General features: G+C 35.5%; 1 protein-coding gene across 7 annotated transcripts in view; it reads right to left on the bottom strand.

The window, feature by feature from the left end:
* Positions 1-13,261: 13,261 nt before the first annotated feature.
* Positions 13,262-19,138, bottom strand: part of DDX60 (DExD/H-box helicase 60) — a 113,753-nt gene continuing 107,876 nt past the window's right edge. For 5 of the 7 annotated variants that reach the window (XM_032332591.1, XM_032332590.1, XM_032332588.1 and 2 more), the window contains 2 exons: positions 17,512-17,574; positions 14,862-17,096 (listed from right to left, as the gene is read on the bottom strand). In XM_032332591.1, coding sequence (XP_032188482.1) covers positions 16,940-17,096; positions 17,512-17,574 — 220 coding nt within the window. In that variant the 3' untranslated portion in view covers positions 14,862-16,939. Of the gene's footprint in view, positions 14,482-14,861; positions 17,097-17,511; positions 17,575-19,138 lie in introns of those variants that run through there. The other 2 variants (XM_032332592.1, XR_004283171.1) reach the window with 2 other exon arrangements.

Raw genomic sequence — 19,138 nt, 5'->3', positions numbered from 1 at the left:
ACCCCTGGGGATAAAAATAAATGTTTATAAAAAATAAAAAATTAAAAAAAAAAAACAGCATCACTGAAAGGAGAATACACAATCTTGACAGGTCTTCATGTCAAAAACCCTAACAGGAGAAAACCCTGCTGTAGGATATTTGGGTGGATAAGCTAAAGAATCTTAAATTTCCAACTCCCCTAAATCCTTTAGGCATGGAGAGCAGTGCTTTACCCCTTGCTAGAGGAAAAGAGCCTCTGCTTGTTTAGACACCATGCAAAAACTTCACCTGAAGTGAAAATAAACAAAATGTTGATTTTCCTCAAGATCGATCCCTACCCCTTCACTGACTCAAGGCAGTTAATCAGAGTCCATGAATAAGACAGCCCATGTGCTCAGGGAGGAATAGTTTTATGCCAAAAGAACTGAAGAGTTAGCTAAAATGTATTTTCAGGGATGGAGGGAATATGTATGGAAATGGATTTTGAAGTTATTAAAGTCTCTTGAGGAGTCAAATAAAAAGCTGAAGAGTAGAATTTATTGACATGAAAAAAGATAAGGATGACCTACCAAAAAACTTAACCAAGTGGTCTCCCCATTTAATCCTACCTATTTTCCCAACTGAGTATCTTTACTGAGAGAGATATTATAGTCTCTGGCACTTGCATGGTGCTATTACACTCATAAATGCATTTGTTTTCAATCTCTATCAATAAAGAAGATCAAAAGCAGTTCACATTTTCCTAAGAATACCATTTTGTCTCAGAGTTCTGTTAAATTTCCTGCCATCTATCATAATATAGTCTGTACTCTAATCAACATGGACAATTCCAAAGATTATCACACTGATTTTCTACACTGTTAAGATGTCAGTCTTTAGGCTCAATTTCCTGCCACTGCCCTCATATATAACTATTTGTGCTCCAGCCACTTCTTCTTTCTTCTGTATCTAAAACTGAAGTATAGTGTCTCCTCTTATATATAAATTATTTTATCGGTGCTCCAATCCTTTTCATTCTCTCCTGGACCCTCTAAATGTTACTTCCCTTTAGCCCGTTTTCTCCTCCCTCATCTCTCTCTTCTGGCTTTTCTCCTTCAGTGTATAAACATAGCCACATCTTTTGTATCCTAAAATAATCATACTGCTATCTCTGTTATACTCTTCATTCAATTTCAGGTCTTTTTTTTTTTTAAACTTTCTTCTATTTGGATCCATTATCACATTCCTCGAAATATCTAAACAACCCTTCTTTTTTCTACACTTAATCATGCATCATCAAACTTCCAAGAAGAGTATTCTTAAATCTTTATGATTCATCACCTATCACTACTAACATCAGCAAAACTCAGAATCAAAAAGTAAGTCTAGAAACAGAAGGATTCACAAGTAAATTTTAGTGAAAATTTAAAGAAGAGTTAGTACCTATTCTACTCAAACTATTTCAAAATATAGAAGAGGAAGGAAAGTTTCAAAATGCATTCTTTGAGGACAGCATTATCCTGATACCAAAACCAGACAAAGATACCACAAAAAAAGAAAATTATAGGCCAATATCCCTGATAAGCATAGATGCAAAAATCCTCAAAAAAATTAGAAAACTGCATTCAACAATACTAGAAGAATTCATTATAATCAACTGGGGCTTATACCTGGGAGGCAAGGGTGGTTTAATATTCACAAATCAATCAATTTGATATACCACATCAATAAAACAAAGAATAAAAATCACATGGTAATCTTAATAGGCAAAGGAAATGCATTTGAGAAAGTGCCACACCCATTCATGATTAATAGCCTCAACCAAGTAGGTTTAGAGAGAACAAACCTCAACATAATAAAGGCCATATATGAAAAACCTACAGCTAACATCATCCTTAATAGGGAAAACTTGAGAACTTTTCCTCTAGATCAGGAACAAGACAAGGATGTCCACCATCACCACATTTATTCAACATAGTAGTGGAAGTCCTAGTCACAGGAACCAGACAAGAAAAAGAAACATGAGGCATCCATATTGGGAAAGAAGAAATTAAATGGTCACTATTGGCAGATGAAATGATACTGTACATAGAAAAACCCTAAAGGCTACATCAAAAAACTAGAAGCAACAAATCAATAAAGTTGCAAAATATAAAACAAATACCTGGAAATCAGTAGTATTTTTATACACTAATAATTAAATAGTAACAAGAGAAATTGAGAAAATAACGCCACTTACAATTATACCAAAAAGAATATAATACCTAGGAATAAACATAAACAAAGAGGTCAAAGATCTATACTCTGAAAACTGTAATAGACTGAGGAAGGAAATTGAGGGTGACACAAATCAATGGAAAGATTTTCCAACCTCATGAATTGGAAGAATTATTATTGTTAAAATGTCCATACTACCCAAAACTATCCACAGATTTAATGCATTCCCTATCAAAATACCAATAACATTTTCCACAGAACTATAATAAATAATACTAATATGTGTATGGAATCACCAAAAAACCAACCAACCAAACAAACAAAAAAACCCAAATAACCCAAAAAAAGTCTCGAGACAGAAAAACAAAGCTGGAAATATCACAACTCCAGATTTAAGATTTACTACAAAGCTGTAGTAATCAAAACAGTAGAGTAGTAGCAAAAATAGAGCAGAGATCAATAGAACAGAAAAGAAAACCAACAAATAAACCCACACTTATATGGTCAATTAATCTATGACATAGCAGGCAGAAATATACAATGAGAAAAGATAGTCTCAAAATGGTGTTGGAAAAGCTGGACAGCTATGTGCAAAAAAATGAGACTGGACAACTTTCTTATATCATACACAAAAAATAAATTCAAAATGGATTAAAGACCTAAATATGAGACCTGAAACCACAAAAATTCTAGAAGGGAGCACAAGTTGTAATTTCTCTGGCATTGCTCTGTTGTAGCAGCATTTTTCTAGGTATGTCTCCTAAGACAAGGGGGAAAAAAACAAAAAATTTATTATTGGGACTATATCAAAATAAAAAACTTTTGCACATCAAAGAATACCATCGACATAACAAAAAGGCAACCTACTAAATGAGAGAAGATATTTTCAATTGATATCTCTAATAAGGGGTTAATATCTAAAATACATGAAGAATTTATACAAACCAATACCAAAAAAATAATCTGATTAAAACAGGCAGAGGACCTGAATAGACTTTTTCCCAAAGAAGATATACAGTGGCCAACAGACACATGAAAAGACATTTGACATCATTAATCATCAAGGAAATGCAAATCACAACCACAATGACATACCACCTTATACCTGTCCAAATGGCTAAAATTTTAAAAAGTAAAAAGAAATAACAAGTGTTGGTGAGGACGTGAAGAAAAAGGAGCCCCTGTACACTATTGGTGGGAGTGTAAATTGGTACAGCCACTGTAGAGGTTCCTTAAAAATTTTTAAAATATCTATATACCATGTGATCCAATAATCCTGCTGGTGGGTATTTACCCAAAGAATGCAAAAACACTAATTTCAAAAGATATATACACCCCTGTGTTTATTGCAACATTCTTTACAGTAACTAATAGAAGCAACCAAAGTATCCATCAATAGATTAGTGAATAAGGAGGATAATAGTCCATTATGTACATAATACATATGTACTATGTATTATGTACATAATGGAATATTATTAACTATAAAAAGAATGAGGTTGTGCCATTTACAATAACACTGATGGACCCAGAGGGTATTTTGCTAAGCAAGGTAAGTCATACTGAACAAAAATACCATATTATTTTGCTCATATGTGGAATCTAAAAAAAGAAATGAATAAACATAAAGCAGAATGAGACTTATAAACTCAGAGAAGAAACTGATGGTTGTCAGAGGATATGGGGGTGGAGGAATAACCAAAATGGGTGAAGGGCAGTAGGAGATACAGGCTTCCAGTTATGGAATGAATAAATCATGGGAATAAAAAGCACATTGTAAGGAATATAGTCAATGACATCATAATAGTGTTGTGTGGTGACAAATGGTACTTACGTTTGTGGTGAACATAGTATAATATATAAACTTGCCTAATAACTATGTTGTACACCTGTAACTATTATAATAGTATGTGTCAACTATGCTTAAAAAAGAAAAAAAAAAAAAGGAAAGCAAATAAGTGTAAGTATAAAATGAAATGATGTAAAAATGTTGACCACTCTGCAGCACCTGGGTGACTCAGTAGTGAGTAAGTATCTGATGCTTGATTTCAGCTCAGGTCATGATCTCAGGGTCCTGGGACAGAGCCCCACCTCGGGCTCAACACTCAGGAGGCCATCTGCTTGGGGAGTCTCTCTCTCTCTCTCTCTCTCTCTATATATATATATATATATATATATATATATATATATACCTTGGACCTCCCCCTGCTTGCACTCTCTCTCTTCTCTCTAAAATAAATAAACATGTCTTTAAAAAAAATAAATGTTGACCACTCTGCCACAAATTCTTACATTTTCAGCACTTCCTGGTTCTGGATTTTTTCAGCAAATAAAATTTCCCACAAATATAACCTAATTTTGATAAAGATGTAATTAATTAATCCAGTCAGCCATCTTTTCTGGGGAATTTACTATAGTATTAGACACTATTTTAGACAGTATCCCCAAGACAATTAGCCTCAAGAAGCACACAGTCTAGAGAAAGAGAGAGATAAGTTAGCAGGTTAAAGGTGATATGCTGAAGGTGGTATTATAGCTAGTAAATAAATTCAGCAGGATAAAACACAAAGAAAGGAGTTCCTAGGAGAACTGAAAATGCTTCTCAAAGGAGATAATATTTGAACTTGATTTTGATGGATTGTCAGATAAACAAAAGGTAAGAGCATTCCAGAAAAACAGAACAGCATGTTCAGTGACCAACAGCAGGTCTGAGAAAGCCAAGTTCTAATGGAGCTCTTCCACAAATTTGCTCAGAGTGTACCTCTTAAAGAAAGTATCTTCCTGGGGAGCATGGGTGGCTCAGTCAACTAGGCATCTGCCTTCCACTCAGGCCATGATCCCAGGGTCCTAGAACTGAATCCTGTGTTGGACTCCCTGCTCAGCTGGGAGTCTGCTTCTCTTTCTGCCTTTCCCCCTGCTTGTGCTCATGCTCTCTCTTTCTAATAAATAAGTAAAATCATTTTTTTTTCTAAAAAGAGAGAATATTTGGGCGCCTGGGTGGCTCAGTGGGTTAAGCCGCTGCCTTCGGCTCAGGTCATGATCTCAGGGTCCTGGGATCGAGTCCCGCATCGGGTTCTCTGCTCAGCAGGGAGCCTGTTTCCTCCTCTCTCTCTGCCTGCCTCTCTGCCTACTTGTGATCTCTCTCTGTCAAATAAATAAATAAAATCTTTAAAAAAAAAAAAAAAAGAGGGAATATTTTCCTAGTCTACAGATGGAATATGTATAAATCTTATTTGATTAAGCCTACTGGTCAATTGTATCACAAAATAATTGGAAGTGTATCCAAGACAATCATGCTTGTCTTAATGATAGACACAATACCATTTTTCCTCAAACATTTCCCCTGAAAGACGCAACAAAGGACCCAGAGAATTATCTAAATAGCAACCCTGGAAAGACGCAATTTCATTGATGTCTCATTCTTTTTTTTTCTTCAGTTCTAGTAGTTTTTTTGGTGGCATTTTGGGTCTTCTATATATATTATCATGTCATTCTTTGCTTTTTTTGGTAAAAATTATGTATTCTACCACATGTAATATAAAAATACGTTTTTTTTTAAATCCTATACATTCTTCTATAGCCTTCTGAATAATTCTATATTGTTGGAATTATTAACTCTAATTTTACAGATAAGAAATCAGAGGATCAGAGAGAGTTCAAAAAGTTATGTAGCTAATAGAATAAAAAATTTGAGTTTATCTGATTCAAGGCCTCTGTCTTTTTCAATAGACAAACAATACTATTGGGGTCATTAAAAGGTAAGTGGGTACTCCTGTGAGTGTCATAATTAAGTTTAGAAATAACCTCTGAGATAATAACTTTCCTTTTGATTTTCAGTTTTACTGAAATATTGCAGAAACTTAACCTTAACAGTTCAGAAAAACCCAGCTTAGTCGATTCGTATATCACCTCCATCCTAAAGTAAAATATAACTCCCAACTATTAAACTTAAAGATATATTCAAGACTTAACTGTGTTAATAGTATTTTATTTTATTTATTTATTTTGTCAGAGAGAGAGAGAGAGAGAGCGAGAGCGAGCACAGGCAGACAGAATGGCAGGCAGAGTCAGAGAGAGAAGCAGGCTCCCTGCAGAGCAAGGAGCCCGATGTGGGACTCAATCCCAGGATGCCGGGATCATGACCTGAGCTAAAGGCAGCTGCTTAACCAACTGAGCCACCCAGGCGTCCCTGTTAATAGTGTTTTAAAATATAAGCTTACAAACCACCATTTAAGATAGATTTCTCACTTATTAGCACTACTGTTTCTCTACAATCCTGCTAAGTTCCTTACTTCCCAGCACTTGACTTAACAAAATAGAAATATTAACAAAATATTAACAAAATAGATATATACAAATTAACAAAATATTAACAAAATATATATGTGTGTGTGTGTGTGTGTGTGCCGTTTGTATGCTTCTTTTATCAGTTACATTAAGCCTAAAGCTTACTGTAAATTTGTATATCACATTCTTTTTAAATAATGGAGCTGGTACTGAAAAGTCCTATCATATTTTAAAAATATAAATTTAATATAAAATGACCATTTTAACATTAATCTCAATGGATCTTAGAGTTAAATTTTTTTCACTTGTATGTCTTCTTTGGAGAAATGTCTGCAAATGGCTAACAGACACATGAAAAAATGTTCATCATCATTAGCCATCAGGGAAATTCCAGTCAAAACCACATTGAGACACCACCTTACACCAGTTAGAATGGCCAAAATTGAGAAGACAAGAAACAACAAGTATTGGAGAGGATGTGGAGAAAGGGGAACGCTCTTAAGCGTTGGTGGAATGCAAGTTGGTACAGCCACTTTGGAAAACAGTGTGGAGATTCCTCAAAAAATTAAAAATAGAGCTACCTTACGACCCTGTAATTGCACTACTGGGTATTTACCCCAAAGATACAGATGGAGTGAAAAGAAGGGCCATCTGTACCCCAATGTTCATAGCTGCAATGGCAACAATCGCCAAACTGTGGAAAGAGCTAAGATGCCCTTCAATGGCCGAATGGATAAAGATATGGTCCGTATATACAATGGAGTATTATGCCTCCATCAGAAAGGATGAATACCCAACTTTTGTATCAACATGGACAGGACTGGAGATTATGCTGAGTGAAGTAAGTCAAGCAGGGAAAGTCAATTATCATATGGTTTCACTTACCTGGGGAACATAATGGATAACATGGAGGACATTAGGAGATGGAAAGGAAAAGTGAATTGGGGGAAATCAGAGGGAGAAATGAACCATGAGAGACTGTGGACTCGGAGAAACAAACTGAGGGTTTTAGAAGTGAGGGGAATGGGTGAGGCTGGTGGTGGGTATTAAGGAGGGCACATATTGTATGGAACACTGGGTGTGGTACATAAACAATGAATCTTGGGACACTGAAAAAATGAAATGAAATTAAAAAAATAAAATATTTATTTTCAAATCAAATACTTTGTCTTGGGACACAAACCACCACCACTATTCTGTCCTATGTAGAACATTCAAGTTTAACTCAGCTCTTTGTAGTCAGTTCTTTTTTCTTAAATGGTCCCTACACATATCCACTTTTTTTTTTCCTCACCACTTCATCTATACACAAGGCATCAAACCCTCTTCTACCTGTGGTCTGTAATTTCCTTCTTACGGTCCAACCACCAGCAGCAGGCACAAGATGGTAGAGTGAGTTCCTAAGGGTTTCCTGAGAAGACCTAGAAAGGTAGACAGAGCTACTGTACTCCTCCAACGGCACCAATGGCAGCACCTTCAGCACCATCTAAGTCCCCCAGCATTCAGTTTCATTTCCTTCATATGTTGAGAAAAGAGGAAGGCATAATAGTTTATTACAGATTTTCAGGGTTATATTCCACTTCTTCAGGCCACATCCTCTAGGAAAATATATATAAAGAACACTAAAGGCAAAGGATGAAAGTGTACACATACCTTCCTCACTTCCTCACTGCCTTGGCATAGCCCCAGCTACCAACTATTCCAAAAAATTAGTCAACTCACACTTATATTCTCCTTCTTCTCTTATTTGCTTCTTAAATTCTACAGAAATCAAAGCAATGAGAAAGGAAGTCATGGGATAATTAACTGGGGTCTTGAGAGTCTCTAAAAATTTTTTATCACCTCAAAAGCCAGAATCAGTGTGGACTAGAACCTAACATTTGATATATGCTCAAAACTGATCTGCTGAATGGAGTTTAATATCCAATGAAAGATAAAACCACACAGTGGAGAATATTTTTTCTGCAACAGTGCTATGTGAAGAGCTAGCACAATGAATCTCCCTCAATGTTTCTTTTTTTTTTTAATTTAAATAAAGTTGACATAGAATATATTAGTTCCATGTGTACAACAATAGTGATTTGATATTCATATACATATCAAAATGCTCACATGATTAAAGCTTAGTTATCATCTGTCATCATACAAATACTGCAATATTTTAAGACTATTAACTATGTTCCTATGATTTACTTTTCAGTCCTGTGACTTACTTATTTTATAGCTGGAGATTTGTACCACTTAATCCTCTTCTCCTATTTACCCATTCCCTTACCTCTTTCCTTTTGGCAACCATCAGAACAGAAGCCTCCAAATCCAGTTACCCTTTCTGGTGCCTTCTTTTTTCACAAATGGTTTGCATATTATCTTTCATGTGTGTTCTCTCTCTCTCTCTCTCTCTCTTTAAGTTTTATTTATTTTAGCGTGGGCAGGGGAAAGGGCAGAGAGAGAGAGACAGAGAATCTCCAGAAGACTCCTTGCTGAATGTGCGACCTGATGCAGGGCTCAATCCCAGGACCTGAGATCACCTGAGCCAAAAATCAAGAGCAGGAGGCTCAACTGACCAAGCCACTCAGGCTCCCCTAATATGCTCTTTTTAACTAGGTTTTTAGCATTTGCTTCATAGCAGCTTTAGACACTATCTCAATGAAGAGTTTTGCTTGTGCATTCTACAGAAAAGATTTTGACTCTTGATATAACTTTGAATGTATCTAATTACAGAGATTAGATTTAGAGTTAACTGGTAAAGACTCAGAGTTGAATATTGGAAGAGGTACTTTTATGTTTTCACCATTCTAATAGATCTAAAAAGGAGAAAAAAATTATCTGGTAGGGAAGCTGCACAGAGATGATATTTGAGGAGAGTTGTAAAGTATGGTTAAGAGTTAGATAAAGAGGGAGAAATTCAGGGCCAAAGAATTGGTCTTAAAAAGAGAAAAATACAAATTATATTTACATTACATTAAATGTAGTGATATATTATCATATGTTACATGGTCATTAAAGATATAACATGTTGACAAAAAGTACACAATATAACTTGAAGGACAAGTTAATGCCAGATTAAAGAGGTCTTAAACAGCATTCCAAAGAGTTTGGATTTTACCTTTGATAAAGTCAGCTTATGATTTTATGATTAAATGTCATGAGGTTTTGAGCATAAGATATGCCTCTAAGACTCCAAATATTAAATATTCACTGATGACTATGGTATGCCTAACTTTTACCCTCAGCTTGAATATCTCTCCTGGACCTCAGATCCTTATCAGAAATGTTAATGAGGAAATTCAGTCTCAATATGCTCCAAATTAAATCATTATGTTTAGTTCCTAAAATGTCTGCCCTATATACCTGGCTTAGTTTAATGGCATCCTAATCCATTCTTTTTTTTTTTTAATCATGTCCAGTTATCCAGCATATAGTACATCATTAGTTTTTGATGGAGTGTTCAAGCATTCATTAGTTGAGTATAACACTCAGTGCTCATCATATCGTGTGCCCTCCTTAATGCCTTCACCTTATTACCCCCTCCCCAACCCTCCCCTTTTGCAACCTTTAGTTTGTTTTCCAGAGTCCAGAGTCTCTTTTGGTTTGTCTCCCTCTCTGATTTCTTCCCATTTGATTTTCCCTCCCTTCCCCTGTGGTCCTCCACACCAATCCATATGTTCCATTCTTTCATCCAAATGAGAAGCCTATCTCCTCTCCTATAAGACCCATACTGAAGTCATCATCAGACCTTGTCAATTGTATCTCCTAAATATCTTTCATATCCATCCCTTCTTTCTATGCCTAGCATCACTGCCTTTGATAAGGTAAGGATCTTGTTTTATAACTTCTCACTTGACTATTTTAAAGGGATCCTAACTGGTCTATGTCTCCAGTATTACTGTTTATTTCAGCCACTACACAACTGCTAGAGTTTCATCCCAAAAAAGAAATCTGGACTTTTTACCCACTTGCTTTACTGCCTCCAATCTATCTACACTAAGTGTTTAATAAAGTCAAACTTCCTATGTAATGCCTTGCTCAATAATTCCAAGTACCTATAACTGTGCTCACAAAAAGTATGGTATTATAGGTATTTCTCTCCCAAAGATGCTTTAAGAATTAAATGATATATTACCTGTAAGACATTTAGCACAGTACCTAGAATATTGTCAGTTCTCAATAAAAATTAATTGTTATTATCATTATTGTCAGCTGGGAGTATACTATGGCAGCTAAGAGAGCACCTTTTCAGGTCAGACTACTTCAGTTAAAATTCCCCCCAAAGAAGTGAGCTTTACATTTAATAGCTGCATGATCTTGGAAAAGTTATCTGATTGCTCTGCATCTAATTTCTGCATCTATCCAATGCAAATAACAATTAGATCTATCTCAAGGCTTATTTTAAGGATTAAAGGAAATAATTTCTGTAAATTACTAAGCATATACCAACGATAAAATTATGACTACGTTTTATTGCACCCTTCCTTTAATGTAAATATCTACTTACCTGTCTTCCTACTTGATCAGTGTCTCCTGCCGTGCATGACATACAGTAAGCATGTAACCAAGATGTACTGAATTCAAGTATGAATATATAAAAGAATATATAGGAAGAAAGAAAGAAAAGTTGTATTCAGGAAGCTCAACTGGGCAGTGATATATACGTTTGTTCATTAGACAAGAACTTGAAATGTAAATTAATAAATGTATTCTAATAATTTAATAGCATAGACCTGTGCAGACATGATAAATAGAAATTTGAGAGACCCTATGAAGGCTAAATCAATAATACATTAGTATTAATTGCATCAAGAGTTGGAGAATTCACTCACAGATAACAACTTTTTTATAACAAAGACATATAAAAGTTTTACAGAAAATATCATGCTTTCATTTCCTTCTATTATTATATCATACATGAATTATCTTGAAAACAGTGGGACAGCTCAGGCCTTTCAGTACTATGCTCTAGAAACACTAGTGGCAGTTTACTTATAAAACTCCTATTTTCCAGTGAAGGAAGAATTGTTACATAGTGCAGAGCCAATGTACCTTATGCACACGCACAGACATATACACATCATATACTCTCTCTCTCCTTGAAATGTACCAAGGAAATACTCCCACATATCTTCTTTTTTTCTTCAGCCATATATTCTTTATTTTATTTCATAACAAACCTTAAAAGTAGTGTGGCAATTTATTTCATGGGAAAATATTGGAAGCTGTGGAGGCTAAGGAGAAAAGAAGCCAGTGTTGATGACTCGTGCAACTTGTGGTTCAGAAGCTATAAGAAAAACCATAAAAATCTGAAATATTTATTAAAGGAACCTAGCATTAAAAAAAAGTACTAACTAAATATACCATTTGTTAAACTGAGTTTTATTTTAGTTTATTGTTAACTAACCTCATATCCAACCAGCATAAAATCTGCTAAGGTCAGGGTACGATCATACATTCTTTCAGAGGGGACTAAATACCTGTGTAGAATTGTGTCAACCAGCAAATCATTGCAATTAAAAGAGTCTGCCTTCTTTGGCTTCTAGGACATTGTTCAGCAGCAGTAGCTACACTAAAAGCTTGTTATCAAATCCAGGATCACAAGGATGTGTGGTACAAGCATTTTTGACCTATTTATTAAGTAGGAAGTTAGTTTTGGTTTCATATTGTCACATCCACATAATAAGAGCTAATTTGTCTTTACACTGATAAGATATCACTTCCCCTAATAAGTTCTGGAGCTAGTAAGGACTTTGACTCTCTGCAATATCATGAAGATGATAGAATGGGCCTTCATTCTAAGGGAAGATGTAAAACAGGATCAAAAGGGATATTGAGAAAAGCAAAAATTGGCTTTCAGAAAATTCTCAGGCCATGGAAGCATTGCCCGCCTACCATAAGATTTCCTGAACCACATACAAATTACTGCTGAAATCATAACATTAAGTTATAAAGAGGTGAAGCTTTCCCTTGATTCATTTGTTGATTCACGTAAAAAATAGAGACTCAAACTTTTTCCAACATGTCCTTTCAACATCTTCCTTTCTTTCAATAAAAATGTAAGACAGAGCAATCCCATTCCTCCTAGGTCTTCCTTTTTGGAGAAAAAATTACTTAGACATAACACAAAAACAATAGGAACCTTGAGACTTGAGAAACGACATGATAATGAGTTCTCTGAGTTTTCTGATGGTCTCTTGTATATCCAAAGTAGTATGAAAAGGGACTAATCACCACTACACTTCACCCTCTCCAGATGTCATTGAAACCATCTAGCCATTCCCTGACCTAGCATCAATGAGATTAAATAAGGCTGTGTGAGGTGGAAATAATCAGAAACCTGCTCTTACCCCCTCCCCTGGTGTGTGTGTATTGGGGTGGGAGGGTGCTGAACCTCTACCTTCAACTAATATTAGTAAGAAAGGATGAGTTGGTGCAAAGCAACACTAATCAATACTGTCCTACATACATTCCCTGTGACAACTGAGCTTCCATCCTCACCCTAAAACAACAGAGCAGTGTGAATCAGCCCTGTTTCCCTCTCCCCTGGTGTCAGCAAGGGTCAAAAAGAAGCTCTATATATATCCCAGAAGAAACATAAATATTAATAGCAGCTTTACTTGTAACAGCCAAAAGTTAGAAACAACCCAATGTCCTTCACTGTGTTGAATGGTTAAACAAACTGTGGTGCAACCATACTGTGGAATATTATTCAACAATAAAAAAGGACACACTACTGGTATATGTAAAAACCTGGATTAATCTTGATGGAATTATGCTGTGTGAAAGGAAAGATCTCAGAAGGCTAGGTACTGTATAATTCCATTTATTTAGGTCTTGAAATGACAATATTACAGAAATAGAGAACATCTAGAGGTTGGTGGAGGTTAAAGTTGGGGGCAGGGGTATAAAAGGGTTTACTCTGAAAAAACTAGACTCCCCTAACTAGACTCCCCTAACATGGTACATGCAATAATGGCTCAGTTCCAGATAACAGAATATTCTTTTATCTCCAGACAAAATGAACCATGGGTGTTTTTCTAAGCCAATGTAATATTATGTATAAATAATGTCATACAAAAATCACCTTCAGTAGGACACCTAGATAGAAGGAGAGAGATTTCTCTGAGGATAAAATGTTCTGCTCAATTTTAGGGTCTAAAATAGATTCCAAAACTGTGATCTGAGGCTTAGACTAGGAAGGGAAAGCAATTAGACATAAACTATTTATTACATATAAAATGCATAAGTATGTGCAAATGGGCAGAAAGATGTATAGACTTTACACAAAGAGACAAATGAAAAATTATTTATATACATTTATTCCTTTGTGTTTTCAATCATTTACATACAATTAAAATCAAGCCAAATCACCAGCTATATGTTACCTTAGAGCATCATAGGATTTATGACAAAACTCCCATTTATATTTTTTTAAAAAGTAATTCAAGTTTACTAGAAGTTGTCATTTTTAAAAACCATTTATCAAAATCAGATAATCACATTTAAGTTAATATAGAAAACATATTTCAACTTCAGGATATGGATTATATTCTACCCTTGATAGACTTTTACAAATTATAACATCCAGGAGAAAAGTGCTGAGAATGTAATATTTGCTTAGGCTTCACAGAGTAAAAATTGTTCTTTAATCACATAAAAAATATTTGCATTTTTTCAATCAGTCCACAAACCAGCTGAAACATAGGATTATTCAATTATATACAGAAGCTAAGACTCCAAAGATATTAAAAAACTTGTCCAAAGGTACTCGTGAGAGAACATGGCAGGTTTGATCACAATTCAGACTCCCAAGTTGTTTGTCCTTTCCACTTCATCAGGTATATATTTCTGATTAGTATGCAGATCACAAAATATGACTTAAAAATGTCAGTGGCAATATTTTAAGTGGTCTGGATAGTCTTTATTTTTAAACTCCTTCAAGTTTTTCAAAGAAGCTGTTACTCAATTGTTCAAATGCTAAGACCACATTGTCATCTTCATTGTCACATAGTTCACGCAAGGAAACACTGTAAATGGAAATATACACACACACACATACACAGAGAGAACACATATATTAGTGAGAGTCAGCATTATAAGTACTTTCCCCCAGGCAGGAAGAATTAAGTAAATCCTACTAGATGATGAAATGTTAGCAAAATATGAAGAATACTGATAAGAAATATTTTGATCTAAAAGAAAGTGTGTAAAAAAAACAAAATGAAGATAACAAAACAATCCCCATGCAGCTCTTCTTCATGTCAGTTACCAAGAGAATTTTAAAGGCCACCAAATTCCACGTAAACTTATCACCTCTCCCTTCAACAACAGCAAAACAAAGTCCCTTCCTTCTTGCCACGCATGTCTTTGGAGGCTATTTTGTATTTTTTGTTTTGTTTGTTTTTGGTTTTTTTGACTATCATGTCCAGTATATACTGAACTCCATAAGCAAGTACCTCTATGAAGAGCAAAATATTACTTCCTTTTCCTAGATATGTGAGAAAGTTTTTTAAAAAACAGGGTGTAATAAACAGAAGAGTGACCTTTATTTGTGTTTTCTAATCCTCAGAAATCTAGGACTATGTTAGTTTACACAGCAAAGAGAATTAAGGTTGCAGATGGAATTCAAGTTGCTCATCAGCTGACTTTGTGATAGAAAAATTATTCTGTATTATCTGGGTGGGCCCAATATAGTCTAAAAGATTTTGTGAGAGGGAGACAGGAGAGAGTTCATCTCAGAGTAATGCAAATGTAAGTCACCACCATTGCTGGCCTTGAAGATGACCATAAGCAAAATAATGCCAGCAGCATCTAGAAGCTAGAAAAGACAATAAAACAGATGGTCCTCAAGTCTCCAGAAAGAAATTAGCTTTGCCAACATCTTGATTTTAATGGAGTTAGACTTGTTTGGGACACCAGGCTTCCAGAACTGTAAGATAATAAATTTGTGTTGGTTCAAACCACTGAGTTTGTGGTAATTTGTTACAGCAGCAACAAGAAATGTATAAGCAAGTGAAAAGAAAGGAGAGAGGAAATCCAAGAATGAACAGTGCAGATGGGCTGATAAAAGTACTGACCACAATCGGCATCTGACATTTTATCAGCCTTTTGTAATTCCTTATCTATCTTGGTTGCACTAGAGTTCCAGAATTTTTCCTAGTGTCTTCACTGACCTACCACAAAGAATGACCAGATCTGTATCTATAACACTGAACATACTCCTAATCATAGACTTATAATTATGACACTGACCATTTCCTCTTGAATTATACCCCACAGATATTACGGAACATGTATAAATTCTAACTCATTATTTTTGGTTCTTAGTCCTCCTCAAACTTCATCCTCACTTCTATATTTCTTAGGTATCCTTAACTAAGATAGAAACTTATTATCATCACCAACCACATGAACTTTATTGAAACTTTCTCTGAATTCTATCCTATAAGTATTTCTCTAACTACTCCTTTACATCACTACTTCTCTTTCCTTAATTCAGACTCACACTCACTCTCACTTGCATGGCTCTTATAGCCTTTGAGTCTCCGTCACATATATAAACAGATAAACCTTATACATCTCTGTCACATATATAAACCACAGATCCATATCATACCCATGCCTATACACTGTCTACACATTATTCATAATATTAAGCCCACTCCATAATATGAGACTTAAGACCCTTTCCAATACATATCCTAATTGCCTTTAAAGCTGCTTTAAGCAACTCAGTATCTTCCCCATCTCTATCACATCTCCCATATTCCCCATGCCACTTGAGTGAGATTGAAGCCTATCCCTGACATATCAGACCCTTTTTCATTTCTGTACTTTGAAAACACTATTTCCTCTGCCCTATCCCTTAAGATCCTTTAAGATTTAGTGAAAAAATTACTTCATTTGAAAGTCCTTCTCTGAATCCAAGGTTGCCTCATTATCTGTCATCCTAGCACTTACTGCCTTTTTAGTAGCTACAAGTCAGTTTCTTCACACTACACTGTAAGATTACATTTAAAGCAGGAAAAGATTTACTGATTCGCTACATATCAAATACCTAGAAGTATGTCTCAAACCAACAATATTCAATACTTTTCAGATGAATGAATGATATTTCTAGGATGAGATTTTGAGATGGTTACAAAGTCTCCGGTGTTTCCTGGGATACTCTTGAATAACCATGAACCACTCAAGAAATACACTGTCTGGATATACTCAAGAAAATATCTAGAGCAGTTTCCTTTGTTCTAGCATCCCCAAAGTCTCATTCTTTGTATAAAACATCCAAACAGGTCTAATTAATCTCAAATCAAAAAATTAAAAGCCAGTGACCTGATTAGCAAGAAATTCATAAAGAGATTCATGGCTAATTGCATGTATACATATATGTGAAGATATTTAATTTTTTAAAGTACGTGATATAAAAGGGAAAACCCATAAAATATTGAAGTGCACACAAACAGGAAGCTTTAAGAAGATGTTTATTTAACCAGGCAACACTAGATGGGCCTGAGGGTGGACCTTGTAATAAACCCTTAGGATGGGTATATCCATAGAAAGTTTAGAGTTGTTTGAATCCCCACTGTACTCTGCTAAAGATGGAAACAGGAAGCCAGCATGAGAGACCAGAGTCAGATAAAGCCTGGGAAAAAAAACACTATATAAAATAAAGCAATAAAGTCCAGAATACGTAAATTGATATAAACCAGGGAATCCATGGAGCCCTAAGGGATCTTCTGAAGTATCACGTATCTGACAAACACTGGTTGTGAAAACTGAGAATACTAGGATCTAGGAATTCTTGAGGCTTTTGAATATTGTCCTGTTGTTATGCAGTGCTTGAGGCTGAGGTTCTGGTCTGAATAAAACCTTATGTCAAATGGGCTTTGGAATTAATTCTATTATAGAACCAATGCAACAGGGTGTTGAAAAGAAGCTCTGTAAAGTGTTTGGGGAATTGAAATGTGTGACACCTAAGAAGCTCAAGAGCATTTTTAAGTATAAGGTCAACATTTTTTCAAATGTAAATAAATCAATATTTAAAATACATAACATACCTGATAGATTTAATGGTGAGTGCAAAATCTTTCAACAACTGATAAGCAGCTCCTTCATTTATCCTAAACAAAATATGATTTTAAAATTTAATAGTATAAAAACATTAAAGAACTTATGTCATACTGAAATGCTGGATTTATCAATAATAAATTACTTTTGTCTGTCATGACATATTTACTAGAAACTTTTTGCCACACAGATGATGATTCAATCAACAGGAATGATGATTCTGAATTCAAAAAATCATAAGTATTACAACCACACATAATCAATACACATAGAAGACTGACCATCTCAAAAGAAATCTAAAATAGGAAAGTTAAGTTCAGGAGAGCGAATCGGAGCTGGAGAATCAAAATGGAAGAATCAAATGAATTTTTTAATTCATTTTTTAATTCACTTAATTCACAATAATGGGTTATATTTTTAAAAATGATCAGAAATGCCTAGGAAGACCCTAGGCTTGCTTCATCCCATGAACACAACTATATAACTAACAAAGTATCCTAAATACCCCAGAAATCAAACAGACAGAACAAAGTCCACAACTGAAGGTAGATAAAAAAAACTACATTGAAGAAAGTAGGAACTGCAGAGCTGTGGTCTGGGAGGGAACTGCCCATTGCAGTGGGATGGGAGCCTTAGAGGTGGAGCAGGGTAAAGACAGACTAGCACACAGTGGAGCATAAAGGGAAGATGATTCACCATAGCAACTGGCTTGGAAAATGAGAGGGGCTGAATATCATGAGTTCTTGCAACCAATGAGGCTTAAAGGCTAGAATTTTAAAGGTCAGTGGGCTTGGCTTGGATATAGCCCAGGGGTATCAGGACTGCTTTTGGAGAAAAGGCAGGGCAAACAACCCACGGATGTATAGTGTGGAAATAGCAATTGAAGGGTGCCTGTGGCATACAGTGCTCTGGGAGGTTATTTGTTCTTCTTGGAAAATGTCCCAGAGAGGTAGTGTTCACAAAAGACCTCTCTGTGAACAAAGACACTGACCAGCACCACTTCCCTCCCCCACCACAACTAGCACAGGGCTAGTTGTAGGAACGGTCAGCACCTAAGTTGTTTATGCCAAACTTGGTACCTGCCATGCTCTGGTGTATCCACCCTTCCAAGTTATGCTTGCCTCAGTCCCAGCACTGTGGAAACTCCCCCCTGAGGAGAGACCAGCTCAAACACCTCCCAGACTGCAACTCCCAACAATGAGTTCTATATAAGACCATTACCTTCAAAAACAGCAGAGGTACCTGACTTTCCTAACACATGGTAGCTGACACAGAGACAGAGGAATTTGTCCCAAATGAAAGAACAGGATAAGGCCATGGCCAGGGATCTCAGTGAAACAGAATTTAAAGTAATGATTATAAAGATACTCACTAGACTTAAGAATGGAAGACATGAGTGAGAACCTTAACACAGAGATAAGGAATAACATACCAGGAATAAAGGGCTCAGTAAATGAAATGACAAACACACTTAATGGAATGAACAGCAGGATGGAAAATCAGTGGAACAAATTAATGACCTAGAACTCCTGGTAATAGAAAGTAACCAAGCTGAACAAAAGAAATAAAGAAATTATGCAAAATAAGAAAAGACTTAGGGAACGCAGTGACTCTATC

The sequence above is a fragment of the Mustela erminea genome, chromosome 2, assembly GCF_009829155.1.
Source record: "Mustela erminea isolate mMusErm1 chromosome 2, mMusErm1.Pri, whole genome shotgun sequence".
In the NCBI taxonomy this organism is placed as follows: Eukaryota; Metazoa; Chordata; class Mammalia; order Carnivora; family Mustelidae; genus Mustela; species Mustela erminea.
Note: the sequence above shows the minus strand (reverse complement) of the source record. Positions and strands in the feature narration are given on the sequence as shown.